Here is a 20,386-nt window from a genome sequence, read left to right as displayed (position 1 = left end):
ATCGCATCAGTCCTGTGGCCCAAGTGGGAAATGTCAGTTCTCCTTGAGATCATTCCTGGAGACTATAGCTGTGGATCATCAGAGTGTCACAGTGGAGTGAGGAGGGCTCCAGAGCCCATTATGGAAAATGACCCTACTCTTCTTCATCTTTGACATTATCAACATCCCTATTCCAAAACAGGGCAGTTGACCCCAAAGACAGGAGGTACACATATGAATCCCTGGCCCTCAAAGCTCTTGTCCTTAACTGGCCACTACTTGTGTGAAGTCTTCTCAAACTTTCTGTATAGAAAGGGCCAAGTATTTCTGTTTGTTTTAATTTCCAACCCAGTAAGATCAATAGACAGTCTTACAGTGCATGGCTAATAGGCAGTGGCCCACCATGTGCAACTGATGATTTGAGTTAAACCTTGTTCAACGAGATGAGTCCACTGTCCATGTACTTAGAGGCATCAGCAGTATCAAATGGCTACAACAGCCTCTAAAGGCTTCTCTCAATTTCTGGCCTTCCTGTGGACCTGTGGGGAGCAATTCATGAACCTGAACCAATGTGTAGCCCTGATCTGTATAAAGGAGGGAGCTGGAGGAGCTGGGGATAGGAGCACTGTTCCAGGCAGAGGGACTAGCAAGTGCAAAGGCCCGGTAGTGAGAGACTGATAGATGTTGGTGAGGAGGGAGAGGAAAAGGAGAAGAGAAAGAGAAGGCCAGAGCAGTTTATGTAGAGTCAAAAAAGTAATAAAAGTCCAAAATAAGGCTTCAGTGGTATTTAAATTTTTTTTTTTTTTAATTTATTATTTCTAGGAGAGAGAGAGAGAGAGACAGCGTGAGCAGGGGAGGGTCAGAGAGAGAGGGAGTCACAGACTGAAACAGGCTCCAGGCTCTGAGCTGGCAGTCAGCACAGAGCCCGACGCGGGGCTCGAACCCACGAACGTGAGATCATGACCTAAGCGAAAGTCGGACGCCTAACCGACTAAGCCACCCAGGCGCCCCACTTCAGTGGTATTTAGAACCTTTATACCATGCCAACGACTTTGATCTTTATTGTGTGAACAATGAGAAGTCAATGAGGTTTGCACTGGACAGATTGTTAGGGGGCAGGGGGGAGAACACAATGGAGTGTGCAAAAGCATCCAGGACAAACCAGTTATAAGGCAAGACGCGATGGCAGTAGGCCTGGGGGGGACAGCAAGAGAGATAAAGAGAAGTGACAGATTCTAGAGATATTTATGAATCAGATTCCAGAACTTGCTAATGAATTGGATATGGGGGAGATGGATGATTGCGGGTTTCTGACTTCTGTCACTGGACGGATGGAGAGGCCTGTCACTGAGAAAGAGCACATCGTACAAAGTCTAGGTAACAGAGGTCAGGAACTCCATTTTGGACACAGTTGAATTTGAGATGACTAAACAAGAGGATACGTGTGTTGCCTTCTTGAAATCGTGTTTGAAAGCTGTTCCATGCAAAGCCCGCTCTAGAAATGTATATTGTAATGCCCGCCTCCAGTATCGTAAACTTACTTCTTACCTCAAGCCAGAAAGTATGCTTCTTTTCACCACTTCCTTTTGTCATGCCGTCCCCCTTCTTACCTTCTTAAGTAGTGACACCATTTCCTGTGACCAGGCAGAGGGGTAAGTCACAATAGCCGTCTCAAACATGTGTGCGATTTCCTTGCTGGACGTACTGGAGCGAATATGGTATGGTCTCTTGGAGGAGAGAAGCAATAAGAGTCTTCATTTTTATAGAGTAAAGAAAAAATGTTGCATTGCTAATGTTTCTGAGCTAAATTTTCAATAAGGAAAATGTCAGTCTCATTTTCTAATCCCTCCAGCTGATTGTCGTTTTCATAAAAAATGTGGTCTACTGTTGCCAACTCTCTTTAAAAAAAGACACCTGGGGCACCTGGGGGGCTCAGTTGGTTAAGCGTCAGACTTCAGCCCCGGTCATGATCTTGCAGTCTGTGAGTTCTAGTCCAGTGTCAGGCTCTGTGCTGTCAGCTCAGAGCCTGGAGCCTGTTTCAGATTCTGTGTCTCCCTCTCTCTCTGCCCCTCCCCCACTCATGCTCTCTCTCTGTCTCAAAAACGAATAAACGTAAAAAAAATTTCTATTAAAAAAAAGACACCAGAAATCTATTGTTTGTTGTGAAATCTCAGAATTTTTAAAAGTTGATAAGTCGATTGGGCCAAATGAAGCATTTCTGTATGCTAAATCCACCTCTGAGATACCAATTTGGGACTGTTTTATAAGGAAAATTACACAGGTATTTACATAAAACATGGGACAAGTGTTCAGTAAAGGGAACTTAAAAAAATATTCCTTACATATTGATTATAAGGAGATCCAGCATTTTATTCTACATCTCGTGGCACTTGTTTGAATCAATAATAAGTTCAAGATAGAATGTTACCCACAGAATTTCACTCCCTGTCCATAATACTATTAGGAGAGGGGTGGAGAATTTCATGAGGAGGAAAAGTACTTCTGAGAGAATCAAGTTCATCTATAGTTTTAACTGGGGGAAAAAGAAATCAACAGTGGCTTTGTTATATATTTCACAGCTGTACACTAGAGGGCAGCCTTTACCTATATTAATTTCTCTATTTCATAAAACAGATTTCTGGGATTTTATCTTTTATGTGAACTGTGAGCTATTTAGGGCCAGAGATTACCCCATACTCATATGTGTGTCCACCTAACACCTAGCAGGTGCTCATTATATGTTTGTTGAATTAACAAAATTTTGTATTAGATTAACCAACAATGGGTCAGTTAACATGGAGATGTACATTTATCAAGTGCCTGGACCTTTCAAAATACTTATTAAGTGATTGTGGGCCGGTGGAACAAATTGGGAGAAATAGAAAAGTTTATTATTTTTTTCCTGTTGTAAATCAGTATTTAAAGGTAATATAATGGGAGAGGGGTGCCGAGGTGGCTCAGTTGGTTGAGCATCCGACCCTTGATTTTGGCTTAGGTCATGATCCCAGGGTTGCGAGATCGGGTCCCACTTTGGGCTCCCCACTGAGCCATGAAGGCTGCTTAAGAAAGATTCTCTCTCTCTTCCCTCCTCTCTGCCCCTCCCCTTGCTCATGCGCTCTTTCTCTCTCTCTCTCTCAAAAAAAAATGTAATTATAGATGGCTAACAGACACATGAAAAGATACTCAATATCATTCATGATCAGGGAAAATACAAATCAAAACTTCAATGAGATATACCCTCACACCAGTTAAAATGGCTAAAATTAACACAGGAAACAACATGTGTTGGCAAGGATGCAGAGAAAGGGGGACCCTCTTACACTGTTGCTGGGAGTGCCACTCTAGAAAATAGTATGGAAGTTCCTCAAAAAGTTAAAAATAGAACAACTCTATAATACAGTAATTTCACTATTAGGTATTTACCCAAAGGATACAAAAATATTGATTGGGAGGGATACATGTACCCCAATGTTTATTGCAGTGCTATTGACAATAGCCAAAGTATGGGAACAGCCCAAATGTCCATCGAGTGATGAATGGCTAAAGAAGAAGTGGTATACACACACACACACACACACCATAGAATATTACTCAGCCATCAAAAAAAGAATGATATCTTGCCATTTGCAAAGATTTGGATGGAGCTAGAGAGCATTATGCTAAGTGAATTAAGTCAGAGAAAGACAAATACCATATGATTTCACTCATATGTGGAATTTAAGAAACAAAACAAATGAATATAGTGGGTAGAAAAAGAGAGGCAAACCCGGAAACAAACTCAACTACAGAGAACAAATTGGTGGTTACTGGAGGACAGGCAGGTGGGGAGCTGGGTCAAATAGGTGACGGATATTAAGGCGGGCACTTGTGATGAGCATCGGGTGTTGTATACAAGTGATGAATCACTAAATTCTACACTTGAAGCTAATATTATGCTGTATGTTAACTAAATGGAATTTAAATAAAAACTTAGCATAGAAAAAGGTAATGTAATTAAGTATTTGAGCTTTGAAGGCAGAAAGGAGTTGAGTGCTAAATTAAGGCACTCTATTCGAGTTTGAATTCCTTTGTCTATAAAGTGAAGCTCCTTTACCTGTAAAATAAACCGCCACATGAAGTTGTTGGAGAAACTGAATCACATAATGTGTAAAATTCTCCACAAAGCAGCTAACACATTGCACACAATGCAGGAGAGATTTTTATCACCCTGGAGCACAGGGTAAAAAGGGTGGATACAAATGTGAATAGTGGGCAGCAAGGTGAGTCATGGATCAAGGTGATGTGAAGAAAGGCTTAACTCTGCACACGGTAGAACAACGTCAAGTTACCTGGGGAACCACAGACTGCTGGGAGTTGACCTCTAAAAAGGAGACTGGCCAAACTTTATTTCTTTTATCCAAGGTCTAAACATACACGCCTGCCATGGATTTTCTTCCCACAAGATTGAATAAAGGATTATAGGTAATTTATTTGTCTCAGGAACAATATAGTGGAAATAACCCATGTAACTCAGCCTTAGAAAGGACATGCTAGGTACCTGACCACCATGCTCAACACTTACTGGCTGTTTACTAGCCAAAGGCACTGCGGGTCACTGCATGTGACCCATTCCTCACATACCGGCAAGAGTTAGGGTACATTCGGCACACTTCCGCTTCCTGGGTTCTGTGCATATGCACATACATCTTACCCTTCTTCTAATTTTCTTCATTTCATTTCGGTTTCTAAACTTACTGTTTCTCAAATAGCTAGAAACATAAAATTATTTGATAAATGAATACAGTAACTGATGAACGCCACAGGCAACTAACGGGTTTGAGTGTGTTTTTTCCCATTTACTGTAGAAGGCCATGTGACCGAAGCTAATATATTTTTTAAAATCCTCATGACTGTCCACTTATTAAAAATAGTCAATCATTGCCTTTGTCTTATAAAAGAACTTCTTTTCCTAGGTTGAAAATTCGAAATTCATGTTAATCCATCAGCTACCAGAAGTGCGTATTTATTCATTTGCCAAATATTTATTGAATGCTCACGATGTTCCAGCATCTCTGTTGGGCACTGGGGATTCAATGAAGAATAAGACAGACGTGGTTTTTACCTTAGTGGCGCCTACAGTCTATTTGCAAAAACCGTAAATATTTATATCGACTGAACACACACCCCTAAATCAAGGGAATATATGCTATAAAGTAATACACTGTGCAATGACAGGATATATGAAATCTTAGGCAGCATATAAAAAGCAAGAATATAAAGAATGCAGAAGGTGGTGAAGGTAAAACACTAGGTGGGAGAAAATGAGGTGTGATTAGAGTCATATTTCAGGAGTACAAAAGCAACAGAGTTAGTTGCAGCTAAGGATGTGCAATTCGTGTCAAACTGTGTGTGTGCCCATCAGAACCTAACACTTAAGGATGGCACCAAGCCAGAAGAGGAAGACCCCGCCTCTGCACTGACCGACAAAGCAGGCAAATGGTTAAGGGACCTGCCCATTCATCCAGACTGCAGTGAAGTTCAGAAACCACGGAGATGCCAAGCATATCTTTGAGGCATGTATCTTTCTATAAATGAGAATCTGTAACTGTGGACGAAATCATTGTTTAGCACCCTTCCTCTGTGGCTTCGTTGTGTTGATAGTTGCAGGTAAATGGGACTAGCTGTATTGTGAAACCTAATTACCTGTAGCCTACTTGGGGATTCTTTCTGAGATTGTGGCAGAATTGATACATAGTGCCTTATTCCCTATGCATTCAGTACACACTTGTTATGTATCTACTTAAAGTTAAATACTGGGAATAATACTCAATTCAATGTACAAGGTGCATGCTTCACCTTTAATGAATTTGTAATCTAATAATATAGAAGAGAAAAAAACATAAAAATGGATAGACCTTGAAAAACTCACAAGGGCAATACTTTACAAAGTGGATTTAAATTCAGCAATCTACTAGTAACTTTTCTTCACCTTTCCAAAAAGCCAGAAAGAAAAGAAAAGTGAGTCTGACAGTGTTAATACAGCACATCCCAGGGAAGAACCACAGAGGTAGTATGATAAGGGAGGGAGGGAAAAAAATAATTTCTTGGCGAAATTCTCTCTAGGCATTTTCTTGATTTAAGAAAAGTCTTCTTTAAAAGGAAACCACTCTCATTTTCCACTGAACTCAGAACCCAGGAGCCGGATGACAGAGAGGAATCCAACAAGACAGGGCATGAATTGAGTTGTGTTAATAATTCACACTTGCCTTAGGGAAGTGTGTCTATGTTAGAGTCCTGTACCGTGACCGCAAAATGATTTTCTTTAAACAAACAAATGTATTTACACAAGCTATTTAGTGAAGTGCCCTGATTCTCCCTCTCTGAGAGTTTATAATATCCATATTACTCATTTAATTTTATCTGGATTTAACGCTAACTCACATGCTTGACTCCACATGTGGGAGAGTGAATATGTGCAGAAATCCCAACTATCACACGGCATAATGCTTTTGCCCTGCAAACAAACTGCTTGAGTTCAGCAGGGGGACAAATCTATCCTTTCATTCTAAAAAGGAAATTTGCTGGAAGAGTCACCAAAGAAAAATGGAATTCTACCATACCCGGCCTCTCAGGAGCTCATATGCCGTCACCCCCAGGGACCACCAGTCAACGGCAAAGGCATAGCCTGCTTCTCTTCTGGAGCTGAACATCTCAGGTGCTGAAAACACAGAGAAGTCAGGTCAGTTTTACTCCCTGAGACATTAATGAATCCCTTTTCCCCACATGTTCCTCCTCAGGCACATTATGAGGGTAAATAAAGGAATAAACACTGTTAGAGATGTTTATCATTCGCTGCTAGATTGCTCACAGCAGGCAAAAATGTCTAATTTTCTAGTCTCAGTGGACTCATTCGTCAACCAACATATGGGCAAGCACAGACCTTGATGGGCAAATTCTGCACTTATTTATATCATATACCTATTAAAAATTGGATCCCATAAGCCTCAAATGTTCAGATGATCCTAAAATTCAAAAGGCTCAGAGGATGGTATTTTTTGTCTTCATTTGGAAGGTTTGTGCTAAAGGACCCATATTTGTATCACTGCTGCAAACAACACTTAGAATTTGGTGCACTATACGCTGGATTGCCTCTCCATCTCAGAGTCATCTAGAAGACACAAGAGCAGCATTTATAGCCTGCTATTACAGGTGGTGAGGGAGGGGAGAAGGCAGAGTTGACATTCTGAACGATATAAGGTTTTACAGTAGGTGGAGAAACTTAACACTTTGTAACATAGTTATTTGAAAGGACTCTTTCAATAACAAAGCAAAGCTATAGTCAATTTTGTCCCCCATTGGTGACGCCCTCGCTATGCATTCTCCAAGAGCTTGGACACACTGTGGACCTTCTCCACACTCGTCCAGGAATATACCTAACTTGTGAGGGATGAACAAAGCAAAGCAAGGGCAGCTTGCTCACGGCTCCATTTTTGGTGTGTCATCTTGAACCTGGCATTTAGAGTCACTCAACAAAACATGTTGAATAAATGAGGATGAGTCAAGTAAACATGGGGCCCATGCTGCCTGGGTTCAAAACCCGCCTTGACCACTTGTTCCGACCTTGAAGAAATCAGCTGCTTGAACATGAGAAATGTTCATCAGCAAGGTCAGAATAATAAGCAGGAGATTTTTATAGAGGCGAGAAATCAAATGAGATGCCAAAATCTCACTTCAGCACTTGGCACCTAGAAAGTGCTCCAAAAATTAGTCCCCATTCTGGAGAAGCAAACTCTTATAGGAATGGGGATTTTACTTGTCAAAAGCTATCCACAGGGGCGCCTGGGTGGCTCAGTTGGTTAAGCGTCCGACTACGGCTCAGGTCATGATCTCACAGTTCGTGGGTTTGAGCCCCATGTCGGGCTCTGTGCTGACAGCCAGCTCGGAGCCTGGAGCCTGTTTCAGATTCTGTATCTCCCTCTCTCTCTGACCCTCCTCTGCTCACGCTCTCTCTNGTCACTCAACAAAACATGTTGAATAAATGAGGATGAGTCAAGTAAACATGGGGCCCATGCTGCCTGGGTTCAAAACCCGCCTTGACCACTTGTTCCGACCTTGAAGAAATCAGCTGCTTGAACATGAGAAATGTTCATCAGCAAGGTCAGAATAATAAGCAGGAGATTTTTATAGAGGCGAGAAATCAAATGAGATGCCAAAATCTCACTTCAGCACTTGGCACCTAGAAAGTGCTCCAAAAATTAGTCCCCATTCTGGAGAAGCAAACTCTTATAGGAATGGGGATTTTACTTGTCAAAAGCTATCCACAGGGGCGCCTGGGTGGCTCAGTTGGTTAAGCGTCCGACTACGGCTCAGGTCATGATCTCACAGTTCGTGGGTTTGAGCCCCATGTCGGGCTCTGTGCTGACAGCCAGCTCGGAGCCTGGAGCCTGTTTCAGATTCTGTATCTCCCTCTCTCTCTGACCCTCCTCTGCTCACGCTCTCTCTCTCTCTCAGAAATAAATAAAACATTTAAAAATTAAAAAAAAAAAGCTATACACAGCTGACCCAAGCCTCTGGTAGTCAGGGGTTGCCCCTAGACAAAGGAAACGGATGTGACATGGTGCCTGCACACAGGGTGGACCTACCCAGGCCTCTCAAGTCCCAAGTCAAATCCTGTGGACAGCATCCAGTCAGAGGTAGAATGTTGACGTCCCAAGGCCCGGGACCAACCCTGACTCAAAGAGCCTTCAGTAGCAGGACTAGGCAGGCCTCATTCCCTAGTGAATTCATCTCCCACGGATCACTGTATCCTTCCTGCAAGTCTTAGCTCTCCATGCAGTTCCAGAGATAATGGCCCTGACTCCACGGTCCCCTCACCCTCCAACTGGATGGAATGGGCTTTACTTCCCCTTTCCCTTATCAGTACCTCATAGCACGTCATCTCAGATACTTCCCTGGGTGACAAGCCACAGGCATCTCAGGGAAATAGCAGAGAACTCTGAGGGATAAATAGGAAATCAAGCTAAGAGAATACCGAACATCTGGATATTTTCAATTTGAGAGTGTTGTGAACAATGCTGCCATGAACATTCCTATACATGTAAGACCCCTAAAAGCTTTTAGGGAGCCCTGGAGGGTGGAGCTGCTGGGGATGGGATGCACATCTTCACATATTTATCCAGGTGATGGTAGCGATTAACACTGTGACCATTAGTGTATGAGAGGGTTTTTTGGTGTTCAGCGTCCTTACCCACACTCGGTGTTAACTGACTTTTTGAATTTTGTCAATCTAGGAAGTGTGCACTGATCTTTCACTGTGATTTAAATTGGCATCCTCCTGATTTCTAATAAGCTTGAACACATTTTAGTGTGTCAATTTGCCATCTGGATTCCCATTATTTGGTTTTCAGGTTTTAGCACACCTAGATAGTAGATTCTTGGTCAAGAAATAAAGAAAAAGAAAGGGCCTAAAATTTAATCCATAAATGTAATACAATAAAAGTAATTAGTGAAACTTACAAAAGATATTCTAAATTTCATCTAACAAAAAAAATCTGTAATAACCATTGTCTGAAAAAAGAATAAAGACATAGAACTGCATCTCATGTATTCAATTACATTATAAAACTATAATAATTAAGATCTGAAAACCGCAGTATGTAGACACTAGTACATAAGGATATTTAGTTTATGATGAACATATTGTAAATCAATATGAAAAGAGTCTTAGTTGATATGCTGTCTCAAAACAGGTGTTTAATGATCTAACAAAAAATAAAGTCAGATCCTTGTGACATATCTTCAGTCAGGATTATGTAACTGGAATAAGGAAAAACATGAAAATATAACAAAAATAAAATACTAGGTAACCTTATCCAAAATCTGGAGGTAAGAAGGTCCTACTAAGGATAGCATCAAAGGTAGAAACTATAAAAAAGACCAATGGTGTGATGATGTTAGAAAAAAAGTTCTCTATGTGAAAAATGTTATAAGAACAATAGCAAACTAAAAGGTAGGAAAAGTCGTATTGGTAACACATAGGATATGCTATTATATTCTGAATGTATAAGGGGCTAGAATTTTTATATGATTAATAAAAATTATTTTATATAATTAAGAAGAAATATCAGTATAGGATAAAAATATTAACACCCTAGTAGACAATGGGTAAAGAACATGCACAGACAATTTACAGAATAAGTCAGAGAATTGCAGTATTAGTATCATAATAAGGGACCACTTTAAACCATCATTTCAGGAAGATTAAGGATATTCATTGCTCAGCCCTGCTGAATTGCAGGGAAGTGAATATCCTCAGACACTTCCAGAATGAATGAACAGAAATCAATGCAGATTTTTAGGAGGAAACGTATTAACACATAAATTTCCACTGACCAGGAATTCTTTGAATGGGAATTTATCACAGATATGAACTAACTGTAGGATCTGTTTCTGCTAATAGGAGTTTTATTACAAATTTACTTGTATTTTTTTTTTAATTTAAAATTTATTTTTTAATGTTTTATTTATTTCTAGGAGAGAGAGAGAGAGAGACAGCGTGAGCAGGGAGGGTCAGAGAGAGAGGGAGTCACAGACTGAAACAGGCTCCAGGCTCTGAGCTGGCAGTCAGCACAGAGCCCGACGCGGGGCTCGAACCCACGAACCGCGAGATCATGACCTAAGCGAAAGTCGGACGCTTAACCGACTAAGCCACCCAGGCGCCCCGTATTTTTTTTTAAATTTAAATTGTAGGTAACATACAGTGCAATCAATACTGGTTTCAGGAAGAGAATTTAGTGAGTCGTCACTTACATACAACACCCAGTGCTCATCACAAGTGCTCTTCTTAGTACCCATCACCCGTATATCCCATCTCCCACCCACCCCCCTCCATCAACCCTTGGTTTGTTCTCTATCTTTAAGAGTCTCCTCAGGTTTGTTTCCCTCTCTCCTCTCCCTGCCCCACCTCCACCTCTACTCCCCTATGTTCATCTGTTTTGTTTCTTAAATTCCACATATGAGTGAAATCATGTATTTCTCTTTTTCTGAGTGACTTATTTCACTTGGCATAATACCGCCTACCTCCATCCACGTCATTGCAAATTGCAAGATTCATTCTTTTTGTTGCCTAAGTAATATTCCATTATATATGTATACCACATCTTCTTTATCCATCTATCAGTTGATGGACATTCGGGCTCCATAGTTTCAGTATTGTTGGTAATGCTGCTATAAACATTGGGGTACATGGACCCCTTTGAATTTGTATTTTTGTATCCTTTGGGTAAATGCCTAATAGTGCAATTGCTGAATCATAGGGCGGTTCTATTTTTAATTTTTTTGAGGAAACTCCATACCATTCTCCAGAGTGGATGCACCAGTTTGCATTCCCACCACCAGTGCAAGAGGGTTCCCCTTTCTCTGCATCTTTGCTAACACCTCTTGTTTCTTGTGTTGTTAAGTTTAGCCATTCTGACAGTTGTGAGGTGGTATCTCATTATGATTTTGATTTGTATTTCCTTGATGATGAATGATGTTGAATATTTTTTCATGTGTCTGTTAGCCATCTGGATGTCTTCTTCAGGAAAATGTCTATTGATGTCTTCTGTCCATTTTTTTAACTGGGTTGTTTGTGTTTTGAGTGTTGAGTTTTATAAACTCTTTACAGATGTTGGATACTAACCCTTTAGCAGATGAATGAAACTGGACCACTTTCTTACACCATACACAAAGTCACAAAAATAAATTCAAGTGGATGAAAGACCTAAATGTGAGACAGGAAGCCATCAGAATCCTACAGAAGAACACAGACAGCAACTTCCTTGACCTCAGCTGGAGCAACTTTGTACTAGACATGTTGCTGAAGGCAAGGGAAACAAAACCACACATGAATTGTTGTAACTTTCTCAAGATAAGAAGCTTCTGCACAGTGAAGGAACCAATCAACAAAACTATGGAATAGGAGAAGATATTTACAAATGATATATCTGATAAAGGGTCAGTATTTATATTTCAAAATAAAAAACAAGCTAACATTCAGTAATGAGGAATTGGTTACATTTGATGCACTCCTGTTTGAGCACATGATCATCATAAATGATAGTTATATATATATATGGGTATGGGAAAATAAGCAGAGTATCATTTGTGAAGACCCAGGCTCTGGAGTCGGAGAGAAACAAGTTGCATTTCTGGCTGAGGCAGGTTTATAGAATGGAGGCAGAGAGGTCGCATAGCATAGCAGAGTTGAGGCCCTGAAACTTATTCTGTATCCCTAGCTCCACCTTGAGCAAAGTGCGTAATTTCTCAGTTTGCCTGTTGCAAGTGGAAATAACCGGAGTATTGGCCTTGTGGAAGTTTTAGTTTAAACAGTGTAATATGCACACTTGGAACAGTGCTTGGTACATAGGAAGACCTCAGTCAATGTCAGATATTGTATCTTCACCATCCTCCCTATCATTCTCACCGTAAGTGCCATGGTTTAAGGTGTTTTTAGATGTGGGTTTAACTTCTTAACTTGTTTAACTTTATTACTTGCTGTGTGATAAGGTTCTCATCACTTTCTTTCCTGACCTGATTTTTTTTAAGCGGTGAAGTCAGAATAATAGTAAAGCCTGTTTCATAGGACCGTCTTGAGAATATAATGGTACAATAAATGTTAAAAGCTTAGCAAAGTGCTTGGGGCATCATACATGCTCATTATATGATGTCTATTGCTATGGCATTATAAAGTGAAAATTTCAGGTACAAAAATTCAGTATGACCCAACTTTTATAAAAGAAAAATGTGTGTGTGTGGATGCATAGATAAAAATGTCTGAAAGGAAAGCATAAATATCTACAAGTAGACAGATTAATCTAACTGCCTTTTGCTTATCAGCACTTTACACGTTAGCTATAGTGAATTTTCTTTGTTTTTAATTGGAAAGAGAAGAATGTTTTAATTTGTTAAGCTCTCAGGATGATCTGAATTACATTCACACAGAGGTAGGAGTGAGGGTGGGGGAAGGAGGGGAGGGAACAAGGAACTAAAAATTCTGAAGGGAAGGTGGTTTGGAACTGTCCAACTGCTCTTCCTTGCCTTTCCAGAGCCAGAAACTTCCGTATGCAGTAATGTGCCCAGCATCTCCTCTTAGTAGATGTCATATATTCCTATAATCCTCAGTATTTGGTCCTAGTGTTCTTTCTTTATCCTTAGAATATTTTTTTTCTATAACTGCTAATTAGTACTATAAAATGGGTACAATTTATACCCATTTGTGCTCCCACAGGAGCACTATAAAATGGGTACTGGTGAATGTCTGTTACTTAGATAGTACCAAGTTATTGGGAGCATAGTTTTAAAAAAATTAAAAGCAGACTTCTACCTATGACACCTCTTAGAAGGACTCTTACTCAAAAATTGAAGGCAAGGGCAACCATTGGGTCAAGAGTTAAGGGAAGACAGATCCTCATTTTTTAAAATGTTTTATTTATTCTTGAGAGAGAGAGAATGAGAGAGGGAGAGCATGAGCAGGGGAGTGGCAGAGTGAGAGAGGGACACAGAATCCAAGGCAGGTTCCAGGCTGTGAGCTGTCAGCACAGAGCCCAAAGTGGGGTTCTTACGAACTGTGAGATCATGCCCTGAGCCAAAGTTGGACGCTTAACCAACTGAGCCACCCAGGCGCCCCAAAAGAACCTCATTTTTTTTTTTAAATATTTTTATTTATTTCTAGGAGAGAGAGCGAGACAGCGTGAGCAGGGGAGGGTCAGAGAGAGAGGGAGTCACAGACTGAAACAGGCTCCAGGCTCTGAGTTGGCAGTCAGCACAGAGCCCGACGCGGGGCTCGAACCCACGAACCGCAAGATCATGACCTAAGCGAAAGTCGGACGCTTAACCGACTAAGCCACCCAGGTGCCCCAAAAGAACCTCATTTTTAATGAAACAGGAAACCCTTCTACTAGTCTGGCTTCCCTAAATTGACTTACAATCTTTTAATGAGCACAAATAATTTCTAAAAGAAATTTTTCCCTTTATCTCTCTCTCAGGGAGAAGCTTGACTTTCTAAAGTCAGACAGAGCTTACTTTAAATCAAGGCTTTTTTTTTTTTTTTTTAAATGATTAGTCATGTGATCTTGGGCAAATTACTTAGCTTCTTATTTCCTCATTGTAAAATGGTGATAATTATAGTCTGCCTCATAGAGTCGTTGAGAAAAAATAAATGAGTAAATGAATGTTAAACGTTTAACACATTGTCTGGCCCATAGAAAGCTTTCAATAAATATTAGTAATTGTTAATTATAAGGGTGAAGGTGGAGAGCCATAGAGAACCTTGAATGCATTCCAATTTCCTAGCTCTGTGTTGTGAAAGGACTCGAAATGCCAAATTTGAGGAGAATTAAATTATACGGATATTGTATTTAAAATCACTGGGGAGAGAAATGAAGGGTAGCCTCCCTTTACTCCTCTCACCATGGAAACCAGGCCTAGAAAACCCAGATGCACACTCTGATTTGGCTCCAAGAAAATAGCCCTTAATATGGAAACCCAGGAAACCTGCAGAATAAATTCATCAGACCAGCAGGCTCAGATATTCCCTTTTATCATGTGAGTACAGTGGGCTTTAGACAGAAAATAGGCTGAATTATATGTGTCCATTATTTGAGAAGTGACAAAGGAGATTTATTCCCCCCACTGGTAATAGGAAGCCAGGAAATTTGCAGTTGTTCAAGTATCATCTAAAATAAGACTCATTTTTTCCCATAGAGGATTTCTTTCTCTTGGAAAGTGAGGTGGCCCTGCATGTAGGGGTTTTATTTTCCTCTCTCTAGTTACATGAGGAAGAGAATGAGGTATTAAAAGAAGTGGCTTTGCTCTTACCCTTGATTTCAAGTTCAGATATTTTGCTCTTAAATGAGCATATCTAGTCAGTACAGTTCGTTCTGCCACCTAATTCCACTAGTTTGACCAACGGCATCATTTGCTCTAAGCATCTCAACTAATTAGGGTAGAAGAATAGTCTTTATCCTTGTATCAGTTGCCAACAAATGTGCAGTGTCTATCTTCCCATTTTTGCTGGGTAAGGGGTTCCCTCAAAGTTCAGTCTGTTGCTTAAAACATTTAAATTCTTTTTGCTTGTTAAAACATCTACTTCAGATACTTTAACATGCAGTGCCATGAATTTAAAGACTAATGCCGTATCTGATCTATAGTCTCCCCATATCATGCAGCTGGATTCAGCCATCCTGACATGGAGACAGCCAATCTGTCTCTCATATCCCTTCTCCCTTTTCTTAGAAAGTGCCAAATGCTCTGTCTTTGCCCCAGGGTGCTCTCTCTTTAGTTGCTTCTAGTAGCCAACCTGGCTCACGATCTGTGGCAGAGCTTCTCAACCCTGGCTGCATGGCACCATTACCTGAAGAGCTTTTACACGACCCTACCCTTGGGTGTCACCTCCAAGATTCTGGGATAGTTGAACACTACTAGAATTGGTGGTGTTTCCAGTAAGCCACAGTGACAGGAACTTCCCTCCCTCCAGTCTACTGGAGGGGGTCCCTAAAAACCAGATCCCATCCTGTGGCTAATCCACACCCCTCACCCCAACACAGACTCATGCACTGCTACCTATCTGTCTCATAATGTTATGGTCCCCAGGAAGACTGAACTCCAAATTTATCAACCCTCCAGGGACAACTCAGGCTCCATTAGTACCAGGAGCAGTGAGCAAGTGCAGTGATGAACCTGACTTTGACTAAGACTGGAAGACCAGGCCATTCTTCTCACAGCCACACGCAGACTTTACAGAGAATCATTTTGAAGTCTGACTTACCTGTCTTGAGAACAGTGGGAACAGAGGAAAAGTCCCTCTTGCTGAACACCTTTGGAGAAAGGGCCAGGGTTCTGTCTTTACATTTCTAGGGGCAGGGAAGAGGCAGGGCTAATTGGGCCAGAATGGTGTCTACACACTGATGCCGTCTCCGACAACAGCACTTAGAATTTGCAGTAATTTGTAGTGTTAACATAATTTAATGTGAGACTTTGTTGACAATTTCGGCACCTAACCTTACCCTTTTAGTCTCCCTCTGGGCATATGTTGAATCTTCAGGAAAAATCCAGTTCCTCATCTTTCAAAAGGAGAACTCAAGGGTTTGTCATGGTGTTAAAACTAAAAGTAAAATGACAAGTAGGAGGTTCTGTGTGAACTTTACAGCCCTACATATGTAATGCAGGGTCATGTAAATGAGGGGTATAGTAATACTTATGTCACTTATTAGCAACTAATTTGTTACTGCATTTTACTTCTATTTGATTATATTTGTTGAAACTCTTCTTGCTAAAAAGTAAGCTCCATGAGCTGGACACCTTGTGTGTTTTGCTCACTGCGGTCACCAGTGCCTGATACCCTGCTAAACACACAGAGGCAATTAGTAGATACTTATTCCATCAACTACTATTCTTTGTTAGGAAGTGAGTAGAAGATGTCCTAAATAACTCATAAAACAGTGTTTCAAAGTGTCATCACTGGCCCTCCTGAATCACGATCAGAGTGGGTGCTTGCTAAATGGAGAATCTGGAGGCTCACCTCCGACCTGGGAGATCAGAAGCTCCCCAGGTGAAGTTAGAGAGGGACTTGGCATTTCTAGCTACAAGTGCCTACAGATTATTGGACCCGGACTAAACGTCTACCGAGTGAAAAACGAAAGCCTTGCTCTTTAACCCCACCGCTCGTGAAGCCCATACCCATGTAAGGCTTGGTGCCTGCCACGGTGGTGAGCCGCGTCTCCCTGGGCAGCATCGCCGCAATGTTGAAGTCAGTGATGTGCACGTGCCCTGGTGAGACAAAAGCACCACACAGAATGTTAAGTCCCATTCAGCTCACTGCCACAACCACACTTCTCGCTGAGAGCTTCCGGAAGCTTGGTCTGTCAATTCTTGCATGCCTGTTGCCATTGGGTACAGCAGTGGCTGCACCATGATTCTGTTTTTGAGACCAGTAGGGTCTTCAACCAGCAACGCTCCAGCAGCCAGAACCCGTATGTCAAACTGAGGATCTGACGATAAGCCTGCAGCTCAATCTCTCTACCCCAGGTGTTGAAGAGCTCACACTCTGGTAGTTCCATTTACAGCGTTTTGTTGGCAACATTTTAAGTTGGTATCGCCTGTGAGTATCAAGAGGGAGGCAGCTAAAAGCTAGTCTAAGTAGCAAATTTCCAAGCCTTTTCCAAGTGTCTCTTATGGGATTTTTTTCCCCCAGAGCTAAATATCCATACCACAAAGCTGACATGAATGTAGATACATGTATTTATATTTTTGCCAAAAGAGTCCTTTTTCCTCCAAGTTTTTTTCTGAAATATTATTAGCATTTTTGTGTGATAGTTTAGGCTGTCCTCTGTCCTGCCCCAGCAAAATGTTTGTTGGGGAAGTAGGGGCAAAAAAGTCAAGTTTTATTCATAAAGAGGCTGTATAATGAACCCTAGACTGGGAGCCAAGAGACCTCATTTCTGCCCTGAACTCTGCCCTTAATGCATTATAGACTTTCCAGTCCTTTCCCTATATTGAACTTGAGGTTCTTTTTGCAAAAAGAAAAAAGAAAGAAAGAAAAAGAAATGGGTGGACTAGATCATCTCTAGGGTCTCTCTCAGCTCTCTGAAACTCATGGCCACAGAGTGGGAGTCTACCACTTCATCTCTGCCAGCAGCACAGCCTGCAGAGTGTTAGGGTCCCTGCATTTCCAGCTAAGGAGGACCAGGGCAGTAGCAGAAGCTCAGGCAGACAAGCCCGTGATGTTAGCTGTTGACACAAAATTAATATGCTTTTGGAGGACCTTGAAGTGTTGGCATTTTCATTTATGTGCTCTGTGGTTGTGATGAGACACGGCTGTAATTGGGGGAGATGTCATCTGATCCTTCTTCCGAGTCTCACAGTCCACCTTCCCCACGGCCTAACTTCTTGATCTGCTCCCTCATAGCACCCAGCCTCTGCTAAAGGCAAATCTCACTGCAAAATAGTGCTTTGTGTCGCTTATGTGATGACATTTTAATAAAGTAAGAATAGCATGTGTCTAGCTGAAAGTGAAGTTATCCTTGCCTGAATGGTACCAACAGCTGGCTCTTTGTTTTAATTTTTTAATGTTTATTTAAAAAAATTTTTAATATTTCTTTGTTTGAGAGAGAGTGAGTGTGTAAGGGTCAGAGAGAGGGGGACAGAGAATCTGAAGCAGCCTCCAGGCTCTATCATCACAGACCGTGACGCAGGGCTCGAACTCACAGACCATGAGATCATGACCTGAGCCAAACTCAGATGCTTATCTGGCCGAGCCACGCAGGCATCCCTACTAACAGGTGATTCTGGTAGCTCTTCTATCACAGTCTAAATTGTCTCCATTTTTTCTTTCTTTCTCCCCATGAGTCATGTGCAAGGGGCTCATTGATCCAAATTATGTCAGCCTGGAGACTTGGTAGTTAAGAGCCTGTTCTGTGGAGTCAGAATGCCTGGCTTCAAGTCCATGTTCTATCACTAACTAGGTGTATTACCTTAAAAAGGTGACACCTTCTCTGTAAAGTTAGAATGATAACAGGAATATTCTCATGAGTGTCCTGGGGAGATTAGATAAAACAATACTGTGGAAGACTTAGGTCAGCGTTTGGAAAGAAGAAAGTATTCAACTGTTGCTATTTCTCATGGTCAGAAACTCCAGTGACATTTTGCCAAATGCACATGCCGGGACCCCACTTTGGGGAGATTCTGCTAGCAATGGGATGGTAGGAGAGCCGGGAATCCGTGTGAAAAACAACCAGGAACTCCCCAGGTGATTCAGAAGAGCAGCCAGGCATGTGATCCTGTAGTCTGAGTGGATGTCCTAAACCAGCTTCAAGCCTGAGATTATCCATCCTCAAGTGGAAAGAAAAGGTAGAGGCTGTTTTAGAGCCATGTGGTTCTGAAAGTGTGGTCCTCATTCTGGCATCACCAGCAACACCTGGAAACTTGTTAGAAATGCAAATTCTGGAGCCCTACCCCCAGCCTATTGACTTAGAAACTGAGGGCGGAGCCCAGCATTTGGACAAGTGTCCCAGGTCATTCTGATACTCAATAAAGTATGAGAGCACTCTTTTAGAGTAAGACCCGGCTTGGTAGGAGATCCTGACCTGGTAAGTATGGTTATATATCTTTTGGATGGATTTGATTGAAGGAATGTTGAATTTTATTTTGCAGTAGTCTTTACATTTATTTGATTAATGGTCATTTTCAAACAGGGTAGCCTAGTGAAATAGTCCCTATTTAATAGAAAAGTTGTTTGTGGTTCATTTTCCAGGGCTCAGAAGTAGCACAGCTGGGATTAGAATCAAGGAGTTTGTCCAGGCCCCCGTTATTGGGTTATGAATCTCCCCCAAACTATTTGTGCTTTATCACAAGACCAAAGAGCTGGATAAACTGAAACAACCACTTGCCGGTTGGCTCAGAGTTTGTCTCCCCACTAGCATGGACAAGGAAGGGTGGGGAGAAATCGTCTGAGGGCCACAATCTACTGGAACATGGAGCCTGGTGGTCTTAGCCAAACAACACAAGCAGAACTCCACGGAGCCCATGTACACTGGGCTGAAACCGCAGGGCCAGGCCCCAGATGCTGTCGTACCTGGCGATCTCTCTGCCGGGTTCCCTCCTGTGCGGTGAGAATGAAATCTAACTGCTGAAATCTAAGTGCTCAGTTGCCTACTGGTTGAGGAATGTGGGAATTGCCTTGGAAATGAGGGACTGTAAGGCCAGGACCTTACTCAGAGTTTCTCACCCTCTCGCACCTGGTAATTCTTTGCTGTGGGGAGTGTCCTGTGCATTGCAGGAAGTTCACTAAGCCCTAGCCTCTACCCACTGCACAGTAACAGCACTTTCCACTCCTGGCTGGAAACCTGACAATCAAAAATGTCTCCAGACACTGACATATGTCCCCTACAGGGACAGGAAGTAGAGCTAAACCATCCCCAGTTACAACCACTAGTTAAGTGTGAAGTTTTTCAGGTACAAGGCTCAGAAGGTCCTGATTTGGTGCCCTAGAAACGCAGTTTTGTTTTTTCCCCTCTGTACCTTGAGACATAGGGTCACATTAAAAATCCAAATGGATAGCAGTGGGTCATTTACTTCAGCTGTCATTATTGTCATGACTTACACGTTTTTCTCACTATGTCTGTGTCCCGCCTGGGGATGTTTCTAACACAGCTCTCCAGGATGCCATAACCAGTCAGCTGGTGTTCCCCAACTTTCAAACATTTCTGCTACCCGGAAATGTTGAAAGGGTGTGTGCCACATCTTCCTGGGATTCTTGTTAAAAATGCATATCCTTGGGCACTACCAGAGGCTGAATGAATGTGATTGAGACCTACTGAATTTGAATATAGGGTGCCATTTTTTTCTCTCCACATACATAGATCGATATATATCTTTATAAAGATATATTATG

The 20,386-nt window shown here is 41.7% G+C and overlaps 1 protein-coding gene across 1 annotated transcript in view; it reads right to left on the bottom strand.

Moving 5' to 3' along the window:
• STK32A (serine/threonine kinase 32A) overlaps positions 1 to 20,386 on the bottom strand; it is a 121,381-nt gene that overhangs the window by 15,320 nt on the left and 85,675 nt on the right. Inside the window, exons 7-9 of the mRNA XM_077772995.1 lie at positions 16,675 to 16,764; positions 6,579 to 6,676; positions 1,590 to 1,706 (exon numbers count right to left, since the gene is read on the bottom strand). Of these exons, the coding sequence (XP_077629121.1) occupies positions 1,590 to 1,706; positions 6,579 to 6,676; positions 16,675 to 16,764 (305 nt within the window). The remainder of the gene's footprint in view (positions 1 to 1,589; positions 1,707 to 6,578; positions 6,677 to 16,674; positions 16,765 to 20,386) is intronic.

This window comes from Crocuta crocuta, unplaced genomic scaffold (genome assembly GCF_008692635.1).
Source record: "Crocuta crocuta isolate KB4526 unplaced genomic scaffold, BGI_CrCroc_1.0 scaffold107, whole genome shotgun sequence".
NCBI lineage: Eukaryota > Metazoa > Chordata > Mammalia > Carnivora > Hyaenidae > Crocuta > Crocuta crocuta.
This window is presented reverse-complemented; position numbering and strand designations above follow the sequence as displayed.